The sequence below is a fragment of the Hypomesus transpacificus genome, chromosome 8 (assembly GCF_021917145.1).
Source record: "Hypomesus transpacificus isolate Combined female chromosome 8, fHypTra1, whole genome shotgun sequence".
NCBI classification, from domain to species: Eukaryota; Metazoa; Chordata; class Actinopteri; order Osmeriformes; family Osmeridae; genus Hypomesus; species Hypomesus transpacificus.
The window spans coordinates 9,939,622-9,961,709 of NC_061067.1; the positions used below are offsets into that span (position 1 = coordinate 9,939,622).

Sequence of the window (22,088 nt, forward strand, 5' to 3'; positions counted from 1 at the left end):
CAATATAAGTGGGATGGTTCAAGAAACCCCATCTATAATTATAAGTAGCCTAATTACTGCCTACCACTTTCAAATATAGGTAGGCCATATCATTATATAGGCTACTATATCTTTAGAGGAAGCATTATCATTATCAATAAAAGTGTAATTCTTCTTTGATCGATGATTATGTGTATTTACATCATCTGAACGTCTGTCTGTCTGTCTGTCTCTGAACATCTGTCAGTCTGTCTATCATTTTCATGTTTCATTTTCTCCTGTAATTATGACCGTAGCTCACATAGCTCACAGGTCTAAATATAAGCACGACTTAACAGTAGGCTACACCTTAATAGGCTGAGAAAAATAATAACCGTATAGTTGTGCCACGCAGCTAGCCTATAAAGGCTATAGGCAATAAACAGACAGTGCCATTAAATAATTTTCTTGAATATTTATTGGTTAGTGAAGTGAATATTTCCATGTCATTGTATCTCATAAACTCAGGGAACCAGGAGTACCCACTTCCCCTACTTCCAGCGCGTCTTTTATCCCAGGTTTTGGAAAAAGGCAGCTGCCTATTGCTCCCCTCCCTTCTGCTACGCAGAACAAACGCTATATTCATCTGCTCCAGCTTGCAGTCAGAGAAACTCCCTCCAGGAACTTCTGGGTACTTTTCCTCACCGTTTCAGCTACTGAAAACAATGCCATTCGTGCCACGGGGCGAAAACAGGCGAAGTGCCCGGTCCATTAACCAGACAATGTGGAGAATATGCAGTATTTTTTGCGCATGGGGTGTTGTGTTTTTGACTGAGGTCTGCGCGCAGTCACAAAGGAGGTACATGTAGCCAAATGTACTTTATTCATATCTTTGAACTCTGTGAATTTTTCAAAAGCGTTTACAGAATGAAAGTGCAAAGGTGGTATACAGGATCGGTTACTCAGGGATGAAACGGTAGTTTTGTTTGGGATGAATCTGCAGTCTGCGCTCTAGGCTTCCAATCAAGACGCATTGACTGGTGCATTGCTGAGAGAGTCAAATATAATTAAGCTTCCGTTCTGGGTTATTACAATTCTCACCAGGGAGAATCTAAAATATTTGTTCTTTCTTCTCAGACCGACGTTCACATGCGGTGGAAACCTAACTGGAGATTCAGGGGTTATTGGTAGCCAGGGTTACCCTGGGGTGTACCCCCCAAATACCAAATGTGTCTGGAGAATAACGGTAAGACAAACTTTTCTTTAATACCCAGGCTACCTAGGCAATACATAATCTGTCATTCTACATGTTAAAACACATTGATAATAAAGTCTGCAATAGCTGCAAAGATATTCATTATCAAACCTTAAAAAATCAATTGTTGGTATTTGGATTGTTGCCACAGAACGCCCCTCAGGCTGTTTCTCAAGCCTTCATCACTTTTTCAGCTGGCCACCTGCCTAGTGTTATGGCTAGAATGAAATAGGTGAAATCGTAGATGCCTTAGGCAATGACTTGTCATTACAGTTAATCAGGAGAAAAAAGACACCATCTCCTTTACTTGATCACAACCCATTTAGGCCTGCAGGCCTTCTGTAAATCAGCCTGGTCCTGTAGGCCTAACCACATTGTAAGCATCAGACTGTTAACACTTTCACACTGTTCAAACCTAATGAAGCCTTGGCTCAAATATGCCTCACTGTGTGAGCGGTATGTCTCCACAGGTCCCTGAGGGCAAAGTCGTGGTCCTCTCCTTTCGCTCTATCGACCTGGAAAGCGACAACCTGTGTCGCTACGACTACGTCGATGTGTACAGCGGCCATGTTAGCGGCCAGCGCTTGGGGCGCTTCTGTGGCACGTTCAGGCCCGGTGCACTGGTCTCCACGGGAAACAAGATGCTCCTCCAGATGATGTCTGATGCCAACACAGCTGGAAGTGGCTTCCTGGCAGTTTACTCGGCTGCCCAGCCACATGAGAGAGGTAGGGATTCAAGCTGGTGCCACACACTAGAATGGGTACTTCACTGGGTTTAATTGGTTAGCTCAATGTTGTTTGGTCCTCTGGTGAAATAAAGGATGCAGTACAGGGTTGCAGTCATGTCTGCTAATCTCCAGCCAGCCATGCGTGCTAAGCTGAGCCTGAGGGGCCAAGTCTGGGTCCTGACTCCAGATCGTAAACAGTCATTTGATACAGGTTGTGGAGTGTGTGTGTGAGGGCAGGGGTCAGGATTTCATGAGCTAATTAACAAACCCCTAAAGCGCTAGGTCACACCCTCTGGGGTCACCGCTTGTCACAATTAAGAGAAAGAGATCAATGTCCGGACATAAAGTGTTGTAAAATACTTGCCCGATGAATCACAGACAAAGGATACACGTGCTGTACACGAGAGGACAAGTATGTCTTTTTGTTGTTTTTGCTTGTTGAAAAATACCGATGCTGATGATTTTTTGAGGGGCCCTTTTTCTCGTCTGGCAACTGTTGATTTAAATCTTGCTCGGAGGGCTGGATAGGAAAAGAGGAAGATCTCTACACATTTCACAGTATGACGTGGAATTTCTCACAGACATTTTTGTTTATCAGAATCGCTGTGAGGGACAGGACTGCTGCCATCCGAGTCTGACTGAAACAGTCCCCCTGCCTCCTTCTTCTTCTTCTTGGCGTAGAAATGTCTCCTCCACTGGCTTTGAGGAATTTTAATGGCTGGGTGCCTGTGCAGTCACCGCTTATCAGTATTCTCCTAGTTGACAGATATAATGGGCTGTGTCTGCTAGCTAGGCTCCCCGGTCTAACACAACAAATGGCAGTATGTGGACTGTTACCATACTATCCACGCAAGTTGTGGAAACTTTGCCCTCCACCATTTGTTAAATGTCTATTTTAGTCGCTGTGGTATATTGGAGTTGCCTGTGAAAACGAGAGCCGGAGTGCTGAGACAGCCTGCTACTGAGGGAGCAACGGTGGTGGTTCATGTGAGAGAACTCCAGACCCTCAACAGTGCAAACAGCTTGTGCGGCTTGATCTCTCTCAGATCTCTGAGAGCGAACATGTGGACTCCCTTTTAACAGCATATTGCAGGGGACCAGACAGAGATGAATGTCTCCTTGAGCTACTAATCATAAGGGGTCAACGAGAAGGGTCGAATGAGAAACTGCTGATTAAAGCAAGCACGTTTCTTATCCTGGAATGATGTTATGCATTCACAGCATTCCTCTTTATCCCATGGAATACAGTACGTGTTGAACATAAACTGCACAAATGAATTCAGTTGGGTTTAAATTATTGAAATACTGGAGCGTAGATGGGTATACAGGGACCCAAAACAGTTATGTTGTTTGTCTCCAATAGGAGACCAGTATTGTGGGGGTCGCTTGGACAAACCTTCAGGGTCCTTTAAGACCCCCAACTGGCCAGAGAAGGACTACCCAGCTGGTGTGACCTGCTCCTGGCACATAGTGGCACCAAAGAACCAGGTGAGTTAGTTCAGAGCCATTAATCGTCCTCACAGTTTCTATTTCATTGTTGAACTGTAGACCAGAGCAGTACATTGTTGTTTGTGACTTTGGTGGTGGTCCATTTGTGGGTTGTATAACCGTGCTACTTGTTTCCGTCAATGCAGATCATCGAGTTGAAGTTTGAGAAGTTCGACGTGGAAAGAGATAACTATTGCCGTTACGACTTCGTGGCGATCTTCAACGGGGCCGAGATCAACGACGCCAAGAGGATTGGGAAGTTCTGCGGGGACAGCCCTCCAGAGTAGGTCGATATACCTGTTTGTTGACCGGTTTCGATGAACTAGGGTATCACATGATGTCATATCCTGCAAGCCCTCCTCCCTCTCTCACTACCCCCCCCCCCCACTCCTCTTAACTTTCCTCAGTCCAGTGTTCTCAGAGGGGAACCAGCTCCTAATCCAGTTCCTGTCAGACCTCAGTCTAACAGCGGACGGTTTTATCGGCCACTACAAGTTCCGACCCAAGAGGTTCCCCACCACCACGATGCCGCCGACCACCACCACCCCACCCCCCACCAGCAGACCCATACGTAGGTACCACTCACAGTCCAATACATGCTTGCAGGTGTGTTTGATTTGCCACATGGTGTGCTGAAGGAGTACTTTTGGGGCTGTTTCTAGGTTACCGCCGGGCAAACTGGGTCATTGAATCAACTCTATCAATTGCACTCCAAGCATTTACTCTTTAACTCATCGCATAAACACATGTTTTGGTCCCCTCCATGTTCCTTCCAGCTACACGTTGGTCAGTGGGATCTGGTGGTTTTGTCTGGAGATTTAGTGAAGGCTTTGTGTAGTCTTCCTCTAGTCTCTGATCCTGGTGCCAGCATGTGGGATAAACCTTATCCTCTCTTCCCCCATAAATACTGTAAGTAGGACCAGGCTCCTGCCTCAGATGTGGCCTGTAGTTGAGGGCTTCCCTGGGAGAACAAAGGCAACTTCTTTATTCAGATCCGGGCAGTGAGATACAGTTGAGTGATGTGTGCTGCATGTGGAAAGAGAGAACCTTTTTTCGATGGAAAAGGATGGATTGTCTTGTCGATATTTTAGACTCTGACAACCCTCATGCAAATGTGCACACGTATTTATTTCATACACATATATTTGGATTTTAAAGGAATGCTCGTATCGTTGTTTGTGCCGGCCCACACACTCTCGTCTTCACGTGAGCTTACACACACACATGCACAGGCATTAAGCACACTCATGAACATTCCCTTTGCCTTTTAAGTTTTCCCCCAACGGAAGCCAGAACACATGATACCTAATCTACACAGAGAGTTATTCTGGCACCCCCCACTATGATGTCATCCTGTGATGACTGACTCTAACTGGCCTATATTCAACGTTTTTCGCTCTCTACCGGTAGGAATAACATTTGGATAAGACTGTGGTTGTATTTCTTGTCCCTTTCTTTCCTATTTTCTCTGAGGGTAATAGTACCCCCTTAAGCTTAAAACCAGATGTTAACTAGAACTATGTGTACATTCCTCTTGGATTTAGACTGTCTGTGGGAAAGGGGAACACCAATAAACATGTATCTTGAATTGGTTAGCTTGCATCACTGGCAGTAAAAAGAAATAACTGTATCTCTTTTTTTGTCTCCCTTAGCCCTCAAGTACTCCGTAGCTCTGTGTCAGCAGAAATGCAAAAGGCAGGGGACCCTTGAGAACAACTATTGTTCCAGCAACTTTGGTAAGACAAGACCGGCATGTTTAGTGTGCTGCTGTTACTATCACATGCATGTCTACTCTTTCAAACACATTTGTCCACTGACTTTCACTACAAACAAGCTTCCTGCCAACCTGTGCTTTTATTCAAAGATGATTGAGAAATGTAATATTCAAGCTTCACTTCCAAACAGATTTGGGGGCGGGAAATTAGTATTTCCCAATCGCAAATAAAACCCTCTATGTCTAAAGAGAGCATGTTTTCATGGTCCTCTCATGGCATGCTATCTATGGCTGTCTGGCTTGTTTCATGGCTCGTCTCAAAAGATTATTTGACTGTCTGGAAGGAGCACGCTAGCCTTCCTCAAGTAAACACATAGTCGCAGCCTCACTGATTGGAGCTAACTTTTTAGCCAAATGAAAGTGTCGATTCAGTCACCCCCCCAACCCCCCCCCCCCCCACACACACACAAACACACCCTGCCCCCATGGAGGCCTGTTACCCCGGAGACCATTTATGAGCAGTTTTTGGGGGGAGGTGTTCACAAAATCAAACAGGTAGTTAGTTGACATTTTCAAAAGGAGTCGACGTAGATTTGCATTTGGAGAGAGGAGGTCCTCTCAGGGAAGTTTGGCGGACGAGGCAGGACTGGAAAAAACGGCTTGTGAAATGCAGTCTGCTCACGTAACCGGCTCAAGGTGTTACATCACACATGTAAATGAAATAACTGGACCTGAAAACGCAGCAAAAGGACACATTCCACTGCATTATTTTTATACACACCCTCCTCGTTTAACCCTACTGTGAGGTATGTGTCAAGAGAGTGAAATGGGTGCAGTGCACGTGAATATAATACCCTATGATACACATGCTGATTTGATAGCTCTCTTAGTTTCCAAATAAGAATGGTGCACCATTGCTAATGTTGTCTATGTGTGTGTTTGTGTGTGTCTTTGTGCTCGTTTAAATACTCTTGTGGGAAGCAAATGTCCTCACAAGTATAGTAAAGAATGAAATAACTTGACCTCGTGGGGCACCTTTCCAATTTAAAATGTTTTTTTAGGGTTAGAATTACATGAAGAATTAAGGTTAGGGTTTAGAGGTTAGGGCTTGGTGGTTAGAGATAATACAATTCTGAATGGGATTGAATGGTCGGGCCCCACTGGAAAAAAAAACAAACCTCTGTGTGTGTGTGTGTGACAGTGATTTCGGGAACGGTCATCACGGCGGTGATGCGAGGAGGCAGCATGTTCGCCACCATCTCCATCATCAACGTGTACAAAGAAGGAAACCTAACCATCCAGCAAGCTGGCAAGACCATGAGCACCAAGATCGTCATCCTCTGCAAGAAATGCCCCTTCATCAGACGAGGTGAGCAGGACAAGCCCCCACCTGAGCCAGGCTAGAGTTTCACACTGTCAAGTTCTATTTCGGAAGGTTAGCCGAGTTTGAAAACCCCTTCATGGCTTCAGCGTGTGGAAGGTTATGAGGTATTCTGAATGAAAGCCAGCCTGTCCAGCTGTGTGTTCAGCAGACTGTTAAACGTTGCCTTTGGCTCAGAGTTTGCCTCCATGGCCGTTGCCTTCGAGCTCATATCTGAATAAGCTTGATCCCAACGTTCGAGGTAAGTGGCACAACACAATGACACAAATGAACATGGCCTTTTTCTCTTGGTGAGATACGGGTAGATATATACACCAACACATGCATCCAACATGCATGCATCCACTGCTCCAACACACCTGATCAAATGAATGGCCGCTATCAAGCTCTGTGGAAGCCTGACAACAACCATTCATTTGCATCAAGTATGTTGGAGCGGGGAAACATCTAGAACATACAGGACAGCGGATCCCGAGGACCAGGATTGAACACCCCTGGGCGATACACTCCAAACAAACCTGTGGTATATGTTTATATCAGCGCATATAGACATATATGTAGACTAACGAGGTGCTGTGAGGTGAAGCTGATGTGTGGCCCTCCTGAATGTCTCTGCCGTTCCGCCACTGCATTCAGGTTTTTTCTGTGTGACCTCACTAGGCTTGAACTACATCTTCATGGGCACAGTGGACGAGGACGGACGCGGGAAGGTCGCCCCACACCATTTTGTCATGGCATTCAAGGCCAAGAACCAGAAGGGCCTCAACGTGCTGAAGAACAAACGTTGCTGAGTCACTTCCCCCCCCCCCCCGACACACACAGGGGGAGACCCAGCCCCACCCTGACACAATGAGGCCCCTCCATGTTTCTCACCGCTCAGCATGCCCTCACCTCCTACCACCTTACTTTGCTTTACTTGGAATTTCGTCTCTCACTTTTTCTCGTTTTCTGAGCTGGGCCATTATCGTGCGCAATGTGAAGGGTAAGTGTGATAGATAAACCCCTGGGGAAGAGATAGAGAGGGGTGGGGTACATTTTAGTGTTGCAGGTTTGACCGACCAGACATCTTGTGAGTATTTGTAAGAGGAAGTAAAATATTGTAGTTTGGGGGTTGTAGTTTTCATGACAGTGTTTACAAAACTGCTCTTTATTTCCTTAGTTTACAATGAATGCTAAACTATGGGAAGTATTCTATGTGGTGTTAAGTGCAATAGTTCATTATATAGCATTTGTTAAAAAATATTTGGTGTCATGCTGTTTTTATGTGTGGCAACTGCTCTTATTTGCCAAAGCTTAACTTGAAAATGGATGCATAGCACCTGGATCATTTTTAAAGCTTGGTTTGTTTATAATGAAAATACAGACATGAAAGTAACAAAATAAAGTATTTTCCTATGAAACCATCATTAAATAAATGTTATTTATATTTTATTGTTTTCATCCGCCCTAATAAAATTCTAAATTACATTATAATTCGAAGAACATGGTGGTTATTAACAAAAACTGTATTTGTTTGTTCACACTTCAAATAATGGTTTGAGGACAGAATGTGTAGTACTTTATGGCTATGAATGACAAGGCATATAAAACTACAGAATAGGCTGCAGCTGTCATATTTCCATGGTGTGACCAAGTGTGCTGGAAGCTGTGCTCTACCAAGAACAAGAATGGTCAGATGTGTGTGTGTGTGTGATAGTGGTAAGCGAATGTAACACATACTGTATTGGTAGAAACCAACTGTGCTCCTGAACACTTCCACTGTCAGGTTTCTAACCATTTCAGCTCAAATCAAAGCTGAACATATCAGCCACAAATCTTTATTCAAGTCTTTATTAAGTGTTTTTGTTGAAAATAATCAACTTTTTTCTTTTAGAACCTTTTTCTTTTAGAAAAAAATGGGATATTACACGTGGCATCAGAAACTGGAGGCTTTGGTGGCGAATTTATCTTTTTCCAGTCGAGTTCCAGGTCCAAATGTCCTCCCTGAACGTTTCTGAGCATGCTTGGGCTCCTGGATGGAGCAGCAGGGGGTTGCGGGCTGGGGGAGGGGGGCAGGTCAGTCAGGCTTAGTTCCTGGGGTAAAACATGGCGTACTTGGAGGTGCGGAACCCCAGCAGATCCCTCATCTCGTTGCGGAACTTGGAGAGGTCCTGCCGCAGGTCGTTGAGGTTCTCCACTGTGGCCTGGTCCGTGCTCTGCATCTTCTGCCGTGTGGAGGTCAGGTAGCGGTGGACCAGGCAGCACATGATCTTCTGGTAGTTCTCATCCCTCTTCTGCTTAAGGTTCCTCCACTCCTGATTGGAGGAGAGCAGGAGAGAGCACTGGTTGGGGTACCTATGCAGTTTTTATTGTACTTTTTTTCTTAAACATAAAGATATATGTATAACCTACAGATGAATACTAAAATTGGACCATCAATTGGACCAGTCTCTGAAATTGTGGCAAATTGTTGGGAGTTCAACCAAGGCAATGCAAAGACTTTACACCTTCGGTTGCCTGGTGAAAAATATCCCATTCCCCGTAAGGGGCCGACGCAACGGGAATTTTTTACTCTTATCAATCCCAGGCAGAAGGCAGAATGAACGTAGAAGAATGAGTCCCCCCCCCCCCCACACACACACACACACATACAAACACACACACATACACACACTCACCTTCAGGCTATTCTGCCTTTTCACCTTGCCCGTGGAGGTACATGAGCAGATCCATTTGCTCATGCTGGTCACCAGATAGCACATGGTTTTGGGGGAGGGCAGGATGTTGAAAGGTGGGGGGAGGGTGCATTTGTCGTCGAAGTAGCTGAGCCACAGTTTGGCTCGGGCAAATTTCCATTCCTTATCTTCGTGGTTCTACAGAAATAGGGAGAAAAAAAATTCAGATTTGAGGGAATTTATAGTCCAATAAACTATACATTTACAGACTATGTTCTACTTCCAAGGAGGTGTCAAGGAACTGCTCCCACGTGTTTGCAAGTATGTGGAATGCTCTTCTCCAACGAGGAGGCTGTTTGGATCACAGTTGCATGTGCAAAGTGATAATTACTTTTACATGCCTTCCTAAATGTTGTGGAGGGATGGCAATTACCAGTAAACAATACTGGAACATCTGTGTTCCATTCTAATGATCCAAGTCTGGATTATTTTTTACAGAACCACTCAAAGCAACTGGCAACGTTTAATTATTTCGACACCACAACAACCTGAAAATGACAATGTAGGACGTCACAGTGAAATCCCCAGTGACAAATCAAATAAGCTCAACTGTACAGCACGCATTCAAATACGTCTTGCTTCTTTTTTTATCCTCGTTCAAGATTGATCTTTCAGCTCTTTCGAATGAAGCGTCTGAACATGTCGTCTACAGACGGTTGGGTAAATAAAGTTGGTCTTTTTCGCGTGATGAATTCAACTGTTAGCGTTGGCCCTTACGAAATGGCATTGGACCAAAATCGCGTTTCTGTTGCACCGTGTTTCCGAAGGAACACCACTTCGTTCAAGCGTATACAAGCTGCATTGAAGAACGACAATGAAATCCCACTCGACTTGACTTACGGCGATCTGCCTGAAGCTCTTGTGCAACATGGCCACCAGCAGCTTGGTGAGGACAATGACCACCACAATGTTGTAGGTGCCGATGATGAGGGCGCCCACGAACGAGCGCAGCTCCTCCGTGTAGTGGATGCGCGTGACGAACAGTGCCACATGAGCCAGGGAGAAGATGTACCAGAACAGGGCATAGCAGGTCCCCATAAACCTGGCGTGAAGGGGCAGTAAGGTCAAGGGTGGAGAGAGGCACGAGGAGACAATGATGATCAGAGTTACACCAACAATCCATCCATCAAATGTTCAGTAGCGCAAATGATTTGAATAAACAGACAAAAGGCACATTTCAGAATAGAAGGGAAAACATCACAAACAAGTAAAGTTTGTTTACAACGATTGCACTCTTCCGATTAGGATCTCTTCATGGATTTTATATAGCACTGCCAAAGCTACGTTTTCTGAAAACGGTTGCAAAGACAAGAGAGCACTCGCATTCTCCAGTGTCAAGATAAAGCTCTTAAAGTTTTTTTAGCAACATTTTGGCAAGCCATTCATTCAAGTAGTTTGACACTTTTCTATAGTTCCTTTTGAGTACAATTTAATTGGGCTCCTCTTTCTCTCAACACCAAAGCTTGTCGGTGACGACCGAGCCAGGCTTTCTCCGTACGTACGTGTGGAATGCGTCGTTGCTCTGCTGCACGCAGAAGATGCCTTCGCAGTCCTTGGCCGGGTCCTTGGTCGGGTCCTTCTGGTCTTTTCCGTACAGCTGGGTCAGGCCAATGGTGAAGGAGATGAGCACCAGAAGGAACAGGCCTAGGAACTTGCCAAACTCCTGCAGCATCTGGCCCATCGAAATCTGGAGGAGGGGGGGGGGGGGGAGAACAGATCGGCCTGGTTAGGGATGGGTGCACACACACACACACGCACACACAAACGCAACACAAACAAGAAAGGCAGATTACATCATTCTAAGGTAAGGAAGACATGTCAGATAAATGCAGCAGTCTATCTCCACATTCTCTACTCGCAATTGGCAAAATGGCAAGAAAAATAACTTAGTTTGGCAGGTCGATATCACCCTGGCTAGTGGCGCGAACACAGACAAACAAGTATGAAGCCAGAGAGAAATTGAAGGAACAGAGAGACTATTCTGAAGACCAGGAGTGTGGTCACTATTTATTAGTGACCACAGTGCAGAGTCGGATGGCTATTTACCCCAGGTCAGTAGATCTTCTGGTGGTATCTGAACTGGCACACACACACACACGCACACACACATACTGTATGCGCACGTGTGTACACGCACGCACATACAAAGCCACAGACACACACACATACACACAAACGTGGCCATTCACATACTGTCCAGTGTGGGGGAGATTTTGGGGGGATTTTGGAGGGAGGGGGGATGATATTTGACTCGTTTCCTAACCAGGAGGCTGGAGGGGAGACCTCAAGGTGTAACCCTCTGTTTGCACTGAGAGCCAGCCAGCGTGTTCAAGGAGCGAGCGAGTCCATTAGCTCAAATAGTTCTCTTCATGTGAATCCCCCCCTCTGTGCAGGATTCCTGGTGCTGCTCCTTCTTAGTAGGGGGCAGATTTATGGGCGATGGGTGTTGCCGGGTTGCCAGGTTTGACAGATAGCCTGTTACTGTATAAACACCGCAGAAATGCCACGGGTCAGGATCTCTTAACCCTTACTGTGGGGGTGGGCGGGAACGGGGGCACTGACGCCTGCACGCACACGTACGCACACACGTCACTACAGCATGCTATCCACTAAGGCCCATTAAGCCTGTTTCTGGGTGGTTCAACTGAGGTTGTGAGTGAGTCAGGGGCGGTGGTTACACTCCCCTGATTCGGCATGGGGTGCTTTTCCGTCGGGCTTGGGGGGGGGGGGGGGGGGGTGAGGGGGTCAGGGGGCTGATTCACTTAGAAAGGCTGGGATAGTCAGACTAGTAGTCACTGTCCCAAACCACATTGCACTCTGTGCTGGGAACACTGATTCAGACCCTGGATGTGCTCGTGTTCGTGTGTGTGTGTGTGTGTGAGAGAGAGAGAGAGACGGAGCGAGAGAGAGATAGAGAAGGTGAGTCTGTGTGTGTGTGACGGACAGGAGGGGGAGGGTCGGGGTCAGAGGTTGTCCGTCATGTCCGAAAGTGTGTGGGTGAGTGCGTGTACACAGGCACCTCTTTCCTACGCTAAGAACTTTTCCATCCACCCGCGCCAGACAGTGAGGTCACACATCCTAGTTCAGTCTGCACAGAGTGAGGCAGGGGGAGAGGGAGAGGGAGAGAGAGAGAGAGAGAGAGAGAGAGAGAAGGAGAGGGAGAGATAGACAGAGAAAGAGAGAGAGAGAGAGAGAGAGAGAGAGAGAGAGAGAGAGAGAGAGAAAAGAGAGAGAGAGAGAGAGAGAGAGAGAGAAGAAAGAGAGCGAGAGAGGTAGGAGCCAGAGACAGGTAGGCGTGAGACGGCATAAGCGGGAGAGAGACAGCGCATGTGAAAGAGAGAGGGGCAACGGCGATGCCAAGCAGACTACTGGTGCGAGACACGCAGGGAAGCCCTGCTGTGTAGTACACCTAACCGCAAACAAACCTCAAGAATAACAAGAGGAAACAGCCCTCGGAGCACAGTGACCTCACCACCTCCGACCTGCACACGCTGGAATTCTCTTATGACTGACATAATACACACGGCGAGACAGAACACTGGAAGGTGCCAGAAGGTAGAATTGAGTTTTCCCCTCCAGCTGTTTAGCCCGAGGGAGCGGAGGACCTCAAGTGAAGGACACCGCTGTGGCAAGGGGAAAGCACCCAACTGGAGAGGGAATATTCAAAGCAGGAACTCAGCCTTGAGCTGCGGGAGGTGGGAGACGGGGGAAGGTTCAGAAATGCACCCATTGCAAATGAGGAGAGAAAGAGGGCGAGAGAGGGAAAGAGGAGAGAGAGAGAGAGAGAGAGAGAGAGAGAGAGAGGGAGAGAGAGAGAGAGAGAGAGAGAGAGAGAGAGAGAGAGAGAGAGAGAGAGAGAGAGAGAGAGAGAGAGAGAGAAAATTACAGGGAGGCTTTGATCTGGCTTTGCCACAAGTCTTGCTTCATCTTTTGGGATGTGTACCAATGTGGAACTGCTTCCATGTGTGAGATGATTCAGTGATGATGAGGATGATGGCACTCCATATGCTGCTTAAACCGCACCAAGGCTGACATAATGTAAGGATTGTTATGCAAATATACATCTGCTGCTAGAATATTTGTGGTGTTTGTGTGTGTGAGTGATGCACATGTATACAATATGTGTCCTTTTGGATGCCTGTTTAAGTCCTCTAACTGTCAGTGTGTGTTGGTGTGTATGGGTGTGTATGGGTGTGTGTGTGTTGGTGTGTATGAGTGTGTGTTTGTGTGTCAGAGTGTGTGTGTGTTGGCAGTGTTTCCCACACATAGACTAATTAGTGGCGGTGCGCCACAGAATCAACACCGGCCGCCACATATTGCGTTGACAATATCTAGGTTAACACAAGCAGTTCAGCTGCATTTCCTTTCCCTCGTCTCCCTCCACCTCTCTGTCACTCACACGTCTTTCTCACATACGCACGCAGTCACAACGTCAGATCACGTTAGCAACGATGCATACCTACGCCGTTGTAGTAAGACCGACAGCTATATCAGCGAACCTTCAGCATTAGTGCCGTAGCTAAAGGTCTAGGGAAGTTGAGGCTACTTTTCGCTAGATACCTACGAACATGTCTTAATCGAAGGTTCCCATTCGTTCTTTTGGTGAGAAGTCTCAGGAGCGAGCTACTTACCCGGCGTCTTGGAGCCGACCAGTTAAATAGTTATTTAGCACTAGCGTTACTACCTGCATATGCAGAAATGATTTGTCTGTTGTGGTTGATTTTGTGAAGGTGTGAATCATTTTGGATGAATATTTAATATAATAAAGTTCTGTGTAACAAATGATGAACATGAAACAACCCCCCCCCCCCCCCCCCCCCCCCCCCCCGCCACAAATAGCTTTCCCATCTGTGGAAAACACTGGTTGGTGTGTATGAGTGTGCAACCTGTAGGGGTCCCAGTATGGAGCTAGTGGTGTACATGAAGAACAGACGTAGGTAGCTGAGTATATTGGCAAAGGCGAACAGGCCCTCAGCCACCAGGATGGGGTGGAAGGCATCCCAGTTCTTCCTCTCCGTGTCCTCCACATTCTTGAACTACAACACACACACACACACACACACAGAGACAGACACACACAAAGATTTCAGGCCTGCCGTAAACTCGAATAAGATACAAACGGGCCAGTTACTGAGCATTTCAATGAATGCATGAATGTTGCCGTGACGGAGTTACCTTGCTGTGGGCCACTATCTTCAGGGCGAAGGTGGCCAGGTACAGGGAGTTCATGACGAAGCTTAACTGGTTCCTCGACTCCTCCAGAAAGTCCTCCAGACCCTCGTACCAGAGGCGCTTCACGTCCGACCACACCATCCCTGGGAAGATGGAAAATAATCGAGCGTCACCGTCCAGTCCACAGGGACAAGGCTTTCCCTCTACCTGGAACGCTGTCATTCCTGACATCTACAAATGTCTGCAGTGAATATTTCTGCAGACATGTGCCTTGGAAAAATCTCTTTGGTATGAGACGCCGGGGGGGGGCAGGGTCAAATGGCTGAGTGGTTAAGGAATCGGGCTATTAATCAGAAGGTGGTTCGATTGCCGGCCATGCCTAATGACGTTGTGTCCTTGGGCAAGGCACTCCACCCTACTTGCCTCGGGGGAAATGTCCCTGTACTTACTGTGAGTCGCTCTGGATAAGAATGTCTGCTTAATGACAAAAAAAACAAAAACAATAGAGACAAAGACACGGGGAGATTTCGAGATGGACTCCCAGTCACTTGTTGAGCTGGTATTCATCCCCACTGTGCGTATTTTTGTCTGCATGTGTTGTAGACTTTCTGTGTGTTTTATACTTTGTGTGCGCGTGTGTATCGTGAACCCTTACAAAAAGATCATTTTCGCATCCGCCTGATTTCTACGGCTCGCCAGAGAGAAGGGACACAACGCGCTTCCTGAACAGATGTGTAAAATAAGGGTTGCGTCTAGATCCATTACCCTGAAGGACTCGCAACAGCATTTTAAACAGCGCCCACAACAACGGAAGCCCAGCGGTAATGTTAGACAGTGCTGTGAGTAATATTCCAACATGAAGGCCAAAACATGGGCATTTCAGCCCAAAGGATCAGCAATGCAGGCACAAACCTGCCTAATGCTAGACCATCTAAAAGGAATGGTCCCAGCATTATCAGTCCTTGATTTTCTTTCTTTGTTTTGCTTCTGTTGTTTGTCATACTACTGAATTCGAGATGTGAGATGAGACCCTTGGGTAGGCACCAGATCCCTGGAGCCAGAACCTGGGTGTGTCTTTGTAAAGTCGCTTTGGATAAATGCATCTGCTAGATGTATTACATCCATATGAATGTTAAAAAATGTACACAACTCGTACTTGGACGGTAAAGCAAATTCATTGAAATGTATAGCACTTGAGAGTGAAAGACATGAGTCAAACTCCACCCTCAACACACACACACACACAAACACAAACACACACACATACACACAGATGTGGCATCTGATTTCTACATTAGCATGAGGCATCTCGCTCCAGGGAATAGCTGGAGAGGAAGAGAGGGAGACAGAACAATGGAGGAATAAAAGATAAAACAATACTGCTCCCAGAAAACTGCCTGTTGTCTCAAATCCTTAAGCTCGCGGTGAATCTGGTTATTTGAACTGGCCTACATATACTGTCATTCAGATATAATCAGTCCTCCTGCTTGTCTTGAGAAAAGAGGAAAAACAAGATCATCAGAAAAGTATTGCTTGTTTGCCTAGTTTCTATATTTTGGATATATTTGTGATACTCTGCAGGGGCTGCAGCAGGGGCTGCAGAATATCAAATCTGTTACATTTGTTTCTGAACTCATTAAGGAGTATCGTACACTACAGAGATTAAACAGATTTGTGTGCGTGTTTGTGTGGAGGGAAGGAGGGTGGTTCAATCTGCTTCTATGCGGCTTGATGTAGTGGACTTCTTTAAATATTCAAATGATTTTATGTACGTCAACTCACATAAGCCGCATCTCTGGCACCCACCAACAAAACAACAAAGAACATATTTTTTTATATTCTGTTCTATGCAGAGCGGACTCAGAGAAAGGGAAAGAGAGATGTGGGGGGGGGATAATTTGAGGAAAAGAACAAATTCAGTAGGAGGAGAATGCCTGGTCCACAATTATCAACACAAGTCCCATTATGGCAATTGAGCAATCAAGATAATGGTTTCTTGGCAGCAGAGGCAAACAAGAGGAGACCCCCCCCCCCACAACCACCACCACCACCACCACCTTCCCTCCATCCGGCCGCCTACCTCCTCATTCCCCTCCCTCCCTTCATTGCTCGTCCATAACGACTCCATACATGAAAGTCATGATGACACCATGCCTATGATGGCACGTTGGTATGGGTGTGTGTACGTGCATGTGTGTGTGTGTGTGTGCGGGGGAGGGAGGGAGCATAGGAGGAGTTTGTAGCTCCTCCACCCAGATTAACGAGAGCGCAGGGCCGGATGTAATTTCGCCAAGCTGGTAACGGCGCCAGTCAAAAGACAGTATGTGATATTTCCTGGTACTCAGACTACAGTCGTGGATACTGACATGCTGACATACCTAAGCTTGTCTGTCCTACTTGAGGCTGCACTGAGTTACCCAACCCAAAGTCCCATTTGTCTTACCTACAGTACTCTGACCCTCAGTCGATATTGACACCATTCTGTGTGTGGGCCTCAACGCGCGTGTGTCCATGCGTTTGCATTTCCGTGTGTGTGAGTGTGTGTAGTCAGGTGGCTGAGCGGTTAGGGAACCGGGCTAGTCATCTGAAGGTCGCCAGTTCGATTCCCGGCCATGCCAAATGACGTTGTGTCCTCGGGCAAGGCACTTCACCCTACTTGCCTCGGGGGGAATATCCCTGTACTTACTCTAAATTGCTCTGGATAAAAGCGTCTGCCAAATGACTGAAATGTCATGTCGTGTGTCTCCCTTCCTCACCCACAATCCAGAGGATGAGCAGAAGATCGATCATCTCCAGCGCCGGGCCCATGGTGTTCTTCTTGCCCTCGTTGTAGACCAGCGAGTAGAGGTTGAGCAGGAGCAGGAAGGTGAAGTAGGACGCGCTGTGGATGATGAACTTGACGAACGGCGTGTGGATGATCTGGCCCACGCGCGAGCGCGGCACCAGCAGGTAGCACGCGGCCAGCAGCGGCCACAAAATGGCCACGCTGAGCACCGTGGCCATTTTCAGACACGTGTGCTTGCGCCGGTAGCTCGCCGTCTCGCCGAACCAGACCGTGTTGAGGAACTGCTGGCAGTTGGACTGGGCGACAAACTGGGGAGCCGGAGGTGGGAGGAGTGAATGAAACACAAGAGAAGGACATATTAAAAGCGAATGTAAGTAGGAGCCAGTGTGTTTATTAGTCCAGTCAAACTGGCTATAGTGTAGCACCTTCTTGTGCTGACATTAAATTAAACATTTCCCACACTAAGGAACATACCGTAGACCCAATGAATGGGCCTAAAGGGAGCTCTGTGGGTCCACCTGTTTAGTTTGGTCGAATGTCAACGTTCTGGTACGCTAAGCACTGCCAACTTACATTAGTTCCCAAGCACTTTATGTCAGTACATCCCATCACAAACATAAACCAGAGACTAAATTCTATCCTCTGGGGCCCACAATTTGATATAAAGAGTTAGTGGTTAGCTTAACATTGTGAAGTACCGTCCTGAAGGTGGCTTAGCGTTGGCAAGCTACCCACATGTACAAACTAAACATGGCGCTCCGGGCCTTCTCAGCAGTCGTAAATAACCTAGTTTAAAATGTTCAACCAGATTTTCTATGCTTCTGTGCTAGTCTTGTTTTTTTATGACAGAAAAGTATAAAGAATGGAGTGCAGAAAGAGTTCTGCTTCTCATCTTGCTGAATGATTGTGAATATAGTACCAGATATTGCAACAAATGTTTTTTTTACTTTGCAACATTACATTTTAAATATGCCAGATGAGGACATAAGTTCAGAGTGTGGTTGTGAAAATAGAAAATTGCTATCATACTGTACAATGCCACAATCAAAACACAAGATAAAATCAACTGCTTTTACATGTCAGTTAGTAACTGCCTTGTTCACTTTCATCGACAACCATTATTGCATCTCTTTCGTTATCTCTCTCTCATTCTTCACATTCTTTCAGTCTCTCTCACCTCTTTCTGGTTGTACTTGATGGCCAGTTTCAGCCGGCTGAGGTTCATGCGTTCCTCCAACAGACCTCTCTTGTCCACCAGGTCCTCGCTGGACGTGTGGTTGAGGATGACCTCCAGCTCTCGTGAGTTCCGGGCCTGAGCCAAAAGATCCTTGGCGAACATCTTACACTGCTTGGCCAGCTCCTCATAGTCGTTCCTGTACCACAGGAAGAGGGAGCTCGTAGGTCAAGTACAGCTTGCTCAGACTTTTTTCTTTATTCACGTGCAGGAGTTTTTCAACTACCTGGAACCAATAATGCCAGGTCGATTTTTATGGGTTCTTGGTGCATTTATCTTTATGACAGCTGTTGGTGTGGTTTTGAGTCGTCTGTATCTGACAGTTTGAGGAATTACAATGTACTAGTGTTGTGAACACTATCTTTTAACTACCGTCAGGGGTATTTCCAAGTCTGCTTGTTTTATGGCTTGCTGGTTTGACATCAAATCTGAACAGTTTATCGTTGTACTACGTTGTTAATCACCATTATACCTTTTTATCTTCCCCACTGTGTACACACACATAATCCTCTGTTGTACACAGTGCTAGCATTAGCCTAGCATGCTAGCATGCGTCTACCAAGGTGTCCAGGTGTCTGTACCTGAACTCCACCTCCACCAGGCTGAGCTCTCGGAGGTCTGCGCTCAGCTCAAAGGCCCTGAGGATGGGGTCCTCCTCGGTCAGCATGATCAGAGAGGGGCTGGCCAGGCACCGGTAGATGTCCAGTCGAAACCTGCAGCACGCACAGGGTCGGTAAGCGTGGGCACAGACATGCACGCGCGGGCAGGCACGGAACACACGCGCACACACACACAGGTACGGGGAGAGAGGGAAAGGAATGGTCAAACGAGAGAGGAGAATGATTCAGTGGGAGAGTCACAAAACGATGTGAAAACGGATCAAACCGTTAAACCCACTTCACTTCTTCTAGGGCTATTAAAAGCTACTTGGCCTTGATAGTGCTGATTCACTGGGCTTCTGTGTGGGAGAACGGCAATAGATATAGGACAGAAACAACTAGCGTCCAGGGCAAGAGTACAGCAAGATCCGGTCGCTACAGACTATTTTGGACAATCGAAAGAGAGACAACGAGAAAAGGAGACAAAGAAGAGAGAGAGGACAAGTAGAGACAAAGAGATAGAGCGGCTCTAACTGTTTTTCTCTCATATCTGTGAGAGCCCTTCAGTTCCTGCCATCAGTTCTGGGCAGAAAACACAATAACAACAAACAGACAGCCCAAATCCCTCAACAAATCAACGTTTCCCCACAACTTTGACGAACGCCAACGCGCTCGACACCGCCTCCAGTGATGGATAGCGATTTCCCCGCTCAGAGCAGAGGCCACCGCAGGACGCTCGGTGAAGGCGCAGGCTGTACCGGGAATGTCTCAGGCTGTCCTTCTTGTTCTTGGCGTTGCAGAGCGTGCACTCGCAGCCCACGGCGTGCGGCCGTGGCAGGGAGATGTCCTGCTTCAGCAGCATGGTCAGGATCTCGTAGTTGTTCCGGTGGGCCGCCAGGATGACGGGCGCCACGTCCATGGTGGTGGAGTACTCGGGGTTCTGGATGCGCTGCATGAGTTTCTAATGGAAGGGGGCGGGGATGGTGGGGGTGGAAAGGGAGGCAGAGGAGGGGGAGGAGGAGGAGGGGGAAAAGAGGGAAGAGATTAGGGAGAGATTCCAGAAAAATAGGATGTAAAGGTGATTGACGATGTAGTAGAACAACAAGCCGTTCAGATTTGATGTCAACAAATCATCGACTCGTCGCACAGTCGCTTTCCACCAGCGCCGTGTCCCGACGTCGCAGAAGGCCATTTGATGGAGGTACGAGAGGAGACTTACTGCGATGGAGGGCTTGGAGGATCTCCGGGGACGATGGTTCAGAAGGATGTCCACCGCCCCTACCACCTCCGAGTCTATGGCCACCAACAGAGCATCTGTGGCCTGGGCAGGAGACACAGATACAAGTGTACTGATCAGGTCATACCAGGTGAGGTCATCCACCGAAGCGTCAACGCACACTCTGGTTTGAAGTTTCGGAATCCTGCGGCTGGATTACGGAGCGGGCTGAGGAGCTTACTTGGCAGCCATGCTCCAGGAGCAGCTGTAGGATGTCCAGGTTCTCGTTCTCTATGGAGATGGTGACCGCATCCCGTCCCAGCACGTCCACGCAGTTCAGGTTGATCTCTCCGTGACGTTTCTCTTCCAGAAGCTTCTTCACCATGTAGTAGTCACCTTAGGAGTCGGACGGGAAGCTCAGTGAAGGGGAAACGCATCGACTGTCTCTCACACACACACACACAAACACGAAGATACACGCACAGAAAGTACAGTACAGGAAAACTAGGCGTACACATAAATGTACCGTGCGCGCGCACATGCACAGACTCTGTGGAACAGTCATCCTCAAGCAAGCAGGCCTCCCTCCAGCACTTTCTACATTCCAGTCTTCTTTAACAATAACATCTCTCTCAAAGGACACAGTGCTCCGCAACTGTTGGCTTTATATGGATCGTATGGCAATTACAGTTACATGTATATGCGTGGCTGGACACTCTGGTCTGTTCACAATGGAATACCCGTTTTAGAGTGCCCATGTGTGATTTGCCTGGGAAAAAAACACTAGTTTTTAATGTCCTTGATGGACACAAAAAAATGGTTTCCTAACTGGATTTTAAATACGTGTAAATATTGTGAAAATGTTCACATATTTACGCAAGAGCATAGTGCTACAGTAAATTCAATTTCCACCCTTTGGGCAAATGATCAATTTGCAAGAAAATATACTTACATGAGACATCTAACTGAAAAAGGTAAGAGGTGAATTTGATCTTTTCATATCTGAGTTTCCCTTCTGCACTGAGATTAATATTCAGTCAATTCCCTTGTTTATGGTACAAGTAGGCTACATCTCCCATTTAGTTTGTAATGTATAATTCTAGGTGACATTTTAGTTTTAACTCCTAAACCCTAACCTTGCAAGGTCAGAAGATGCCTCGGAAAATAAACAACACTGCACTAACTGGTTCTTTCACGTAGGCCTAATGTTCTTTTGCAAATAACCCAATACATTTTCGATAGCCTATACTGTTGTTACAGTAAGTTGACAACAAGGCACGATACTAAATACACTCCATCACAATTTGTATGACTTTCTCACCTTTCTCACACGCCAGAAGGAAGAGCTTCTCGTCCAGAGTTGTCTCCTCCTTTACTTCTCTCACGTCTTTCAAGGCCAGAAATTTATCTGGAGAGGACGCGTCCGTGCCCTGATATAGAGCTGCCATTACGACGGAGAACGAGTACGGCAAAACACTGATGTGCATCCCACTTGACACAAGCGACCACCTAAACAAGAAACCGTGTCATAAACGGTGACATGGAGAGTAGCTCTGGATAGTTTTGCGAAGCCCAGTTGGAGTCGTCGTCTTGCTGTTCCGAAACCAATGGCATGCAGAATCTCGAGATGCCGCCAGCTATGTTCGTGAAATTGACGGTGGCTGGAAAACAAAAATAGTTTCCCTCTGTATTGATAATGGATAGGATTTTACAAGATTTATTTTACCTATCTATAATTAACGTGTCTGCAGAATAAATAATCTCCACAGGCTTGTTTACTTGCACCATTTTCTAGCATCACAGGCTACTGGCAGTTCCCTGGTCCTGATGTTGCTGCGCTGTGC

The 22,088-nt window shown here is 46.8% G+C and overlaps 2 protein-coding genes across 2 annotated transcripts; one reads left to right on the forward strand and one right to left on the reverse strand.

Moving 5' to 3' along the window:
• Window positions 1-561: 561 nt before the first annotated feature.
• pcolce2b (procollagen C-endopeptidase enhancer 2b) lies at window positions 562-8,003 on the forward strand. Its single transcript, XM_047024091.1, has 9 exons — window positions 562-817; window positions 1,096-1,204; window positions 1,684-1,939; window positions 3,305-3,429; window positions 3,576-3,712; window positions 3,837-4,000; window positions 5,082-5,165; window positions 6,345-6,512; window positions 7,185-8,003. The coding sequence occupies exons 1-9, from the start codon at window positions 684-686 to the stop codon at window positions 7,313-7,315; spliced, it is 1,308 nt and encodes a 435-aa protein (XP_046880047.1). The 5' UTR covers window positions 562-683; the 3' UTR covers window positions 7,316-8,003.
• Window positions 8,004-8,061: 58 nt separating this feature from the next.
• trpc1 (transient receptor potential cation channel, subfamily C, member 1) lies at window positions 8,062-22,088 on the reverse strand. The gene is made up of 13 exons (XM_047024090.1): window positions 21,566-22,088; window positions 20,486-20,640; window positions 20,248-20,349; window positions 19,787-19,989; window positions 19,011-19,142; window positions 18,373-18,568; window positions 17,167-17,503; window positions 14,414-14,553; window positions 14,125-14,274; window positions 10,741-10,925; window positions 10,079-10,280; window positions 9,182-9,376; window positions 8,062-8,818 (listed from the first exon to the last, which is right to left on the reverse strand). The coding sequence occupies exons 1-13, from the start codon at window positions 21,729-21,731 to the stop codon at window positions 8,591-8,593; spliced, it is 2,391 nt and encodes a 796-aa protein (XP_046880046.1). The 5' UTR covers window positions 21,732-22,088; the 3' UTR covers window positions 8,062-8,590.

Excerpts from the sequence above, each read along its gene's own strand:
- trpc1 (XM_047024090.1), bottom strand. The coding sequence starts at position 21,731 with ATGCACATCAGTGTTTTGCCGTACTCGTTCTCCGTCGTAATGGCAGCT. Across the intron at positions 18,569-19,010 it reads CTGGTGGAGGTGGAGTTCAG|GAACGACTATGAGGAGCTGG; the intron begins GTACAGACACCT and ends CCTGTGGTACAG. Across the intron at positions 9,377-10,078 it reads AGAGCTTCAGGCAGATCGCC|AACCACGAAGATAAGGAATG; the intron begins GTAAGTCAAGTC and ends CTATTTCTGTAG.
- pcolce2b (XM_047024091.1), top strand. The coding sequence starts at position 684 with ATGCCATTCGTGCCACGGGGCGAAAACAGGCGAAGTGCCCGGTCCATT. Across the intron at positions 3,430-3,575 it reads TAGTGGCACCAAAGAACCAG|ATCATCGAGTTGAAGTTTGA; the intron begins GTGAGTTAGTTC and ends CCGTCAATGCAG. Across the intron at positions 5,166-6,344 it reads CTATTGTTCCAGCAACTTTG|TGATTTCGGGAACGGTCATC; the intron begins GTAAGACAAGAC and ends TGTGTGTGACAG.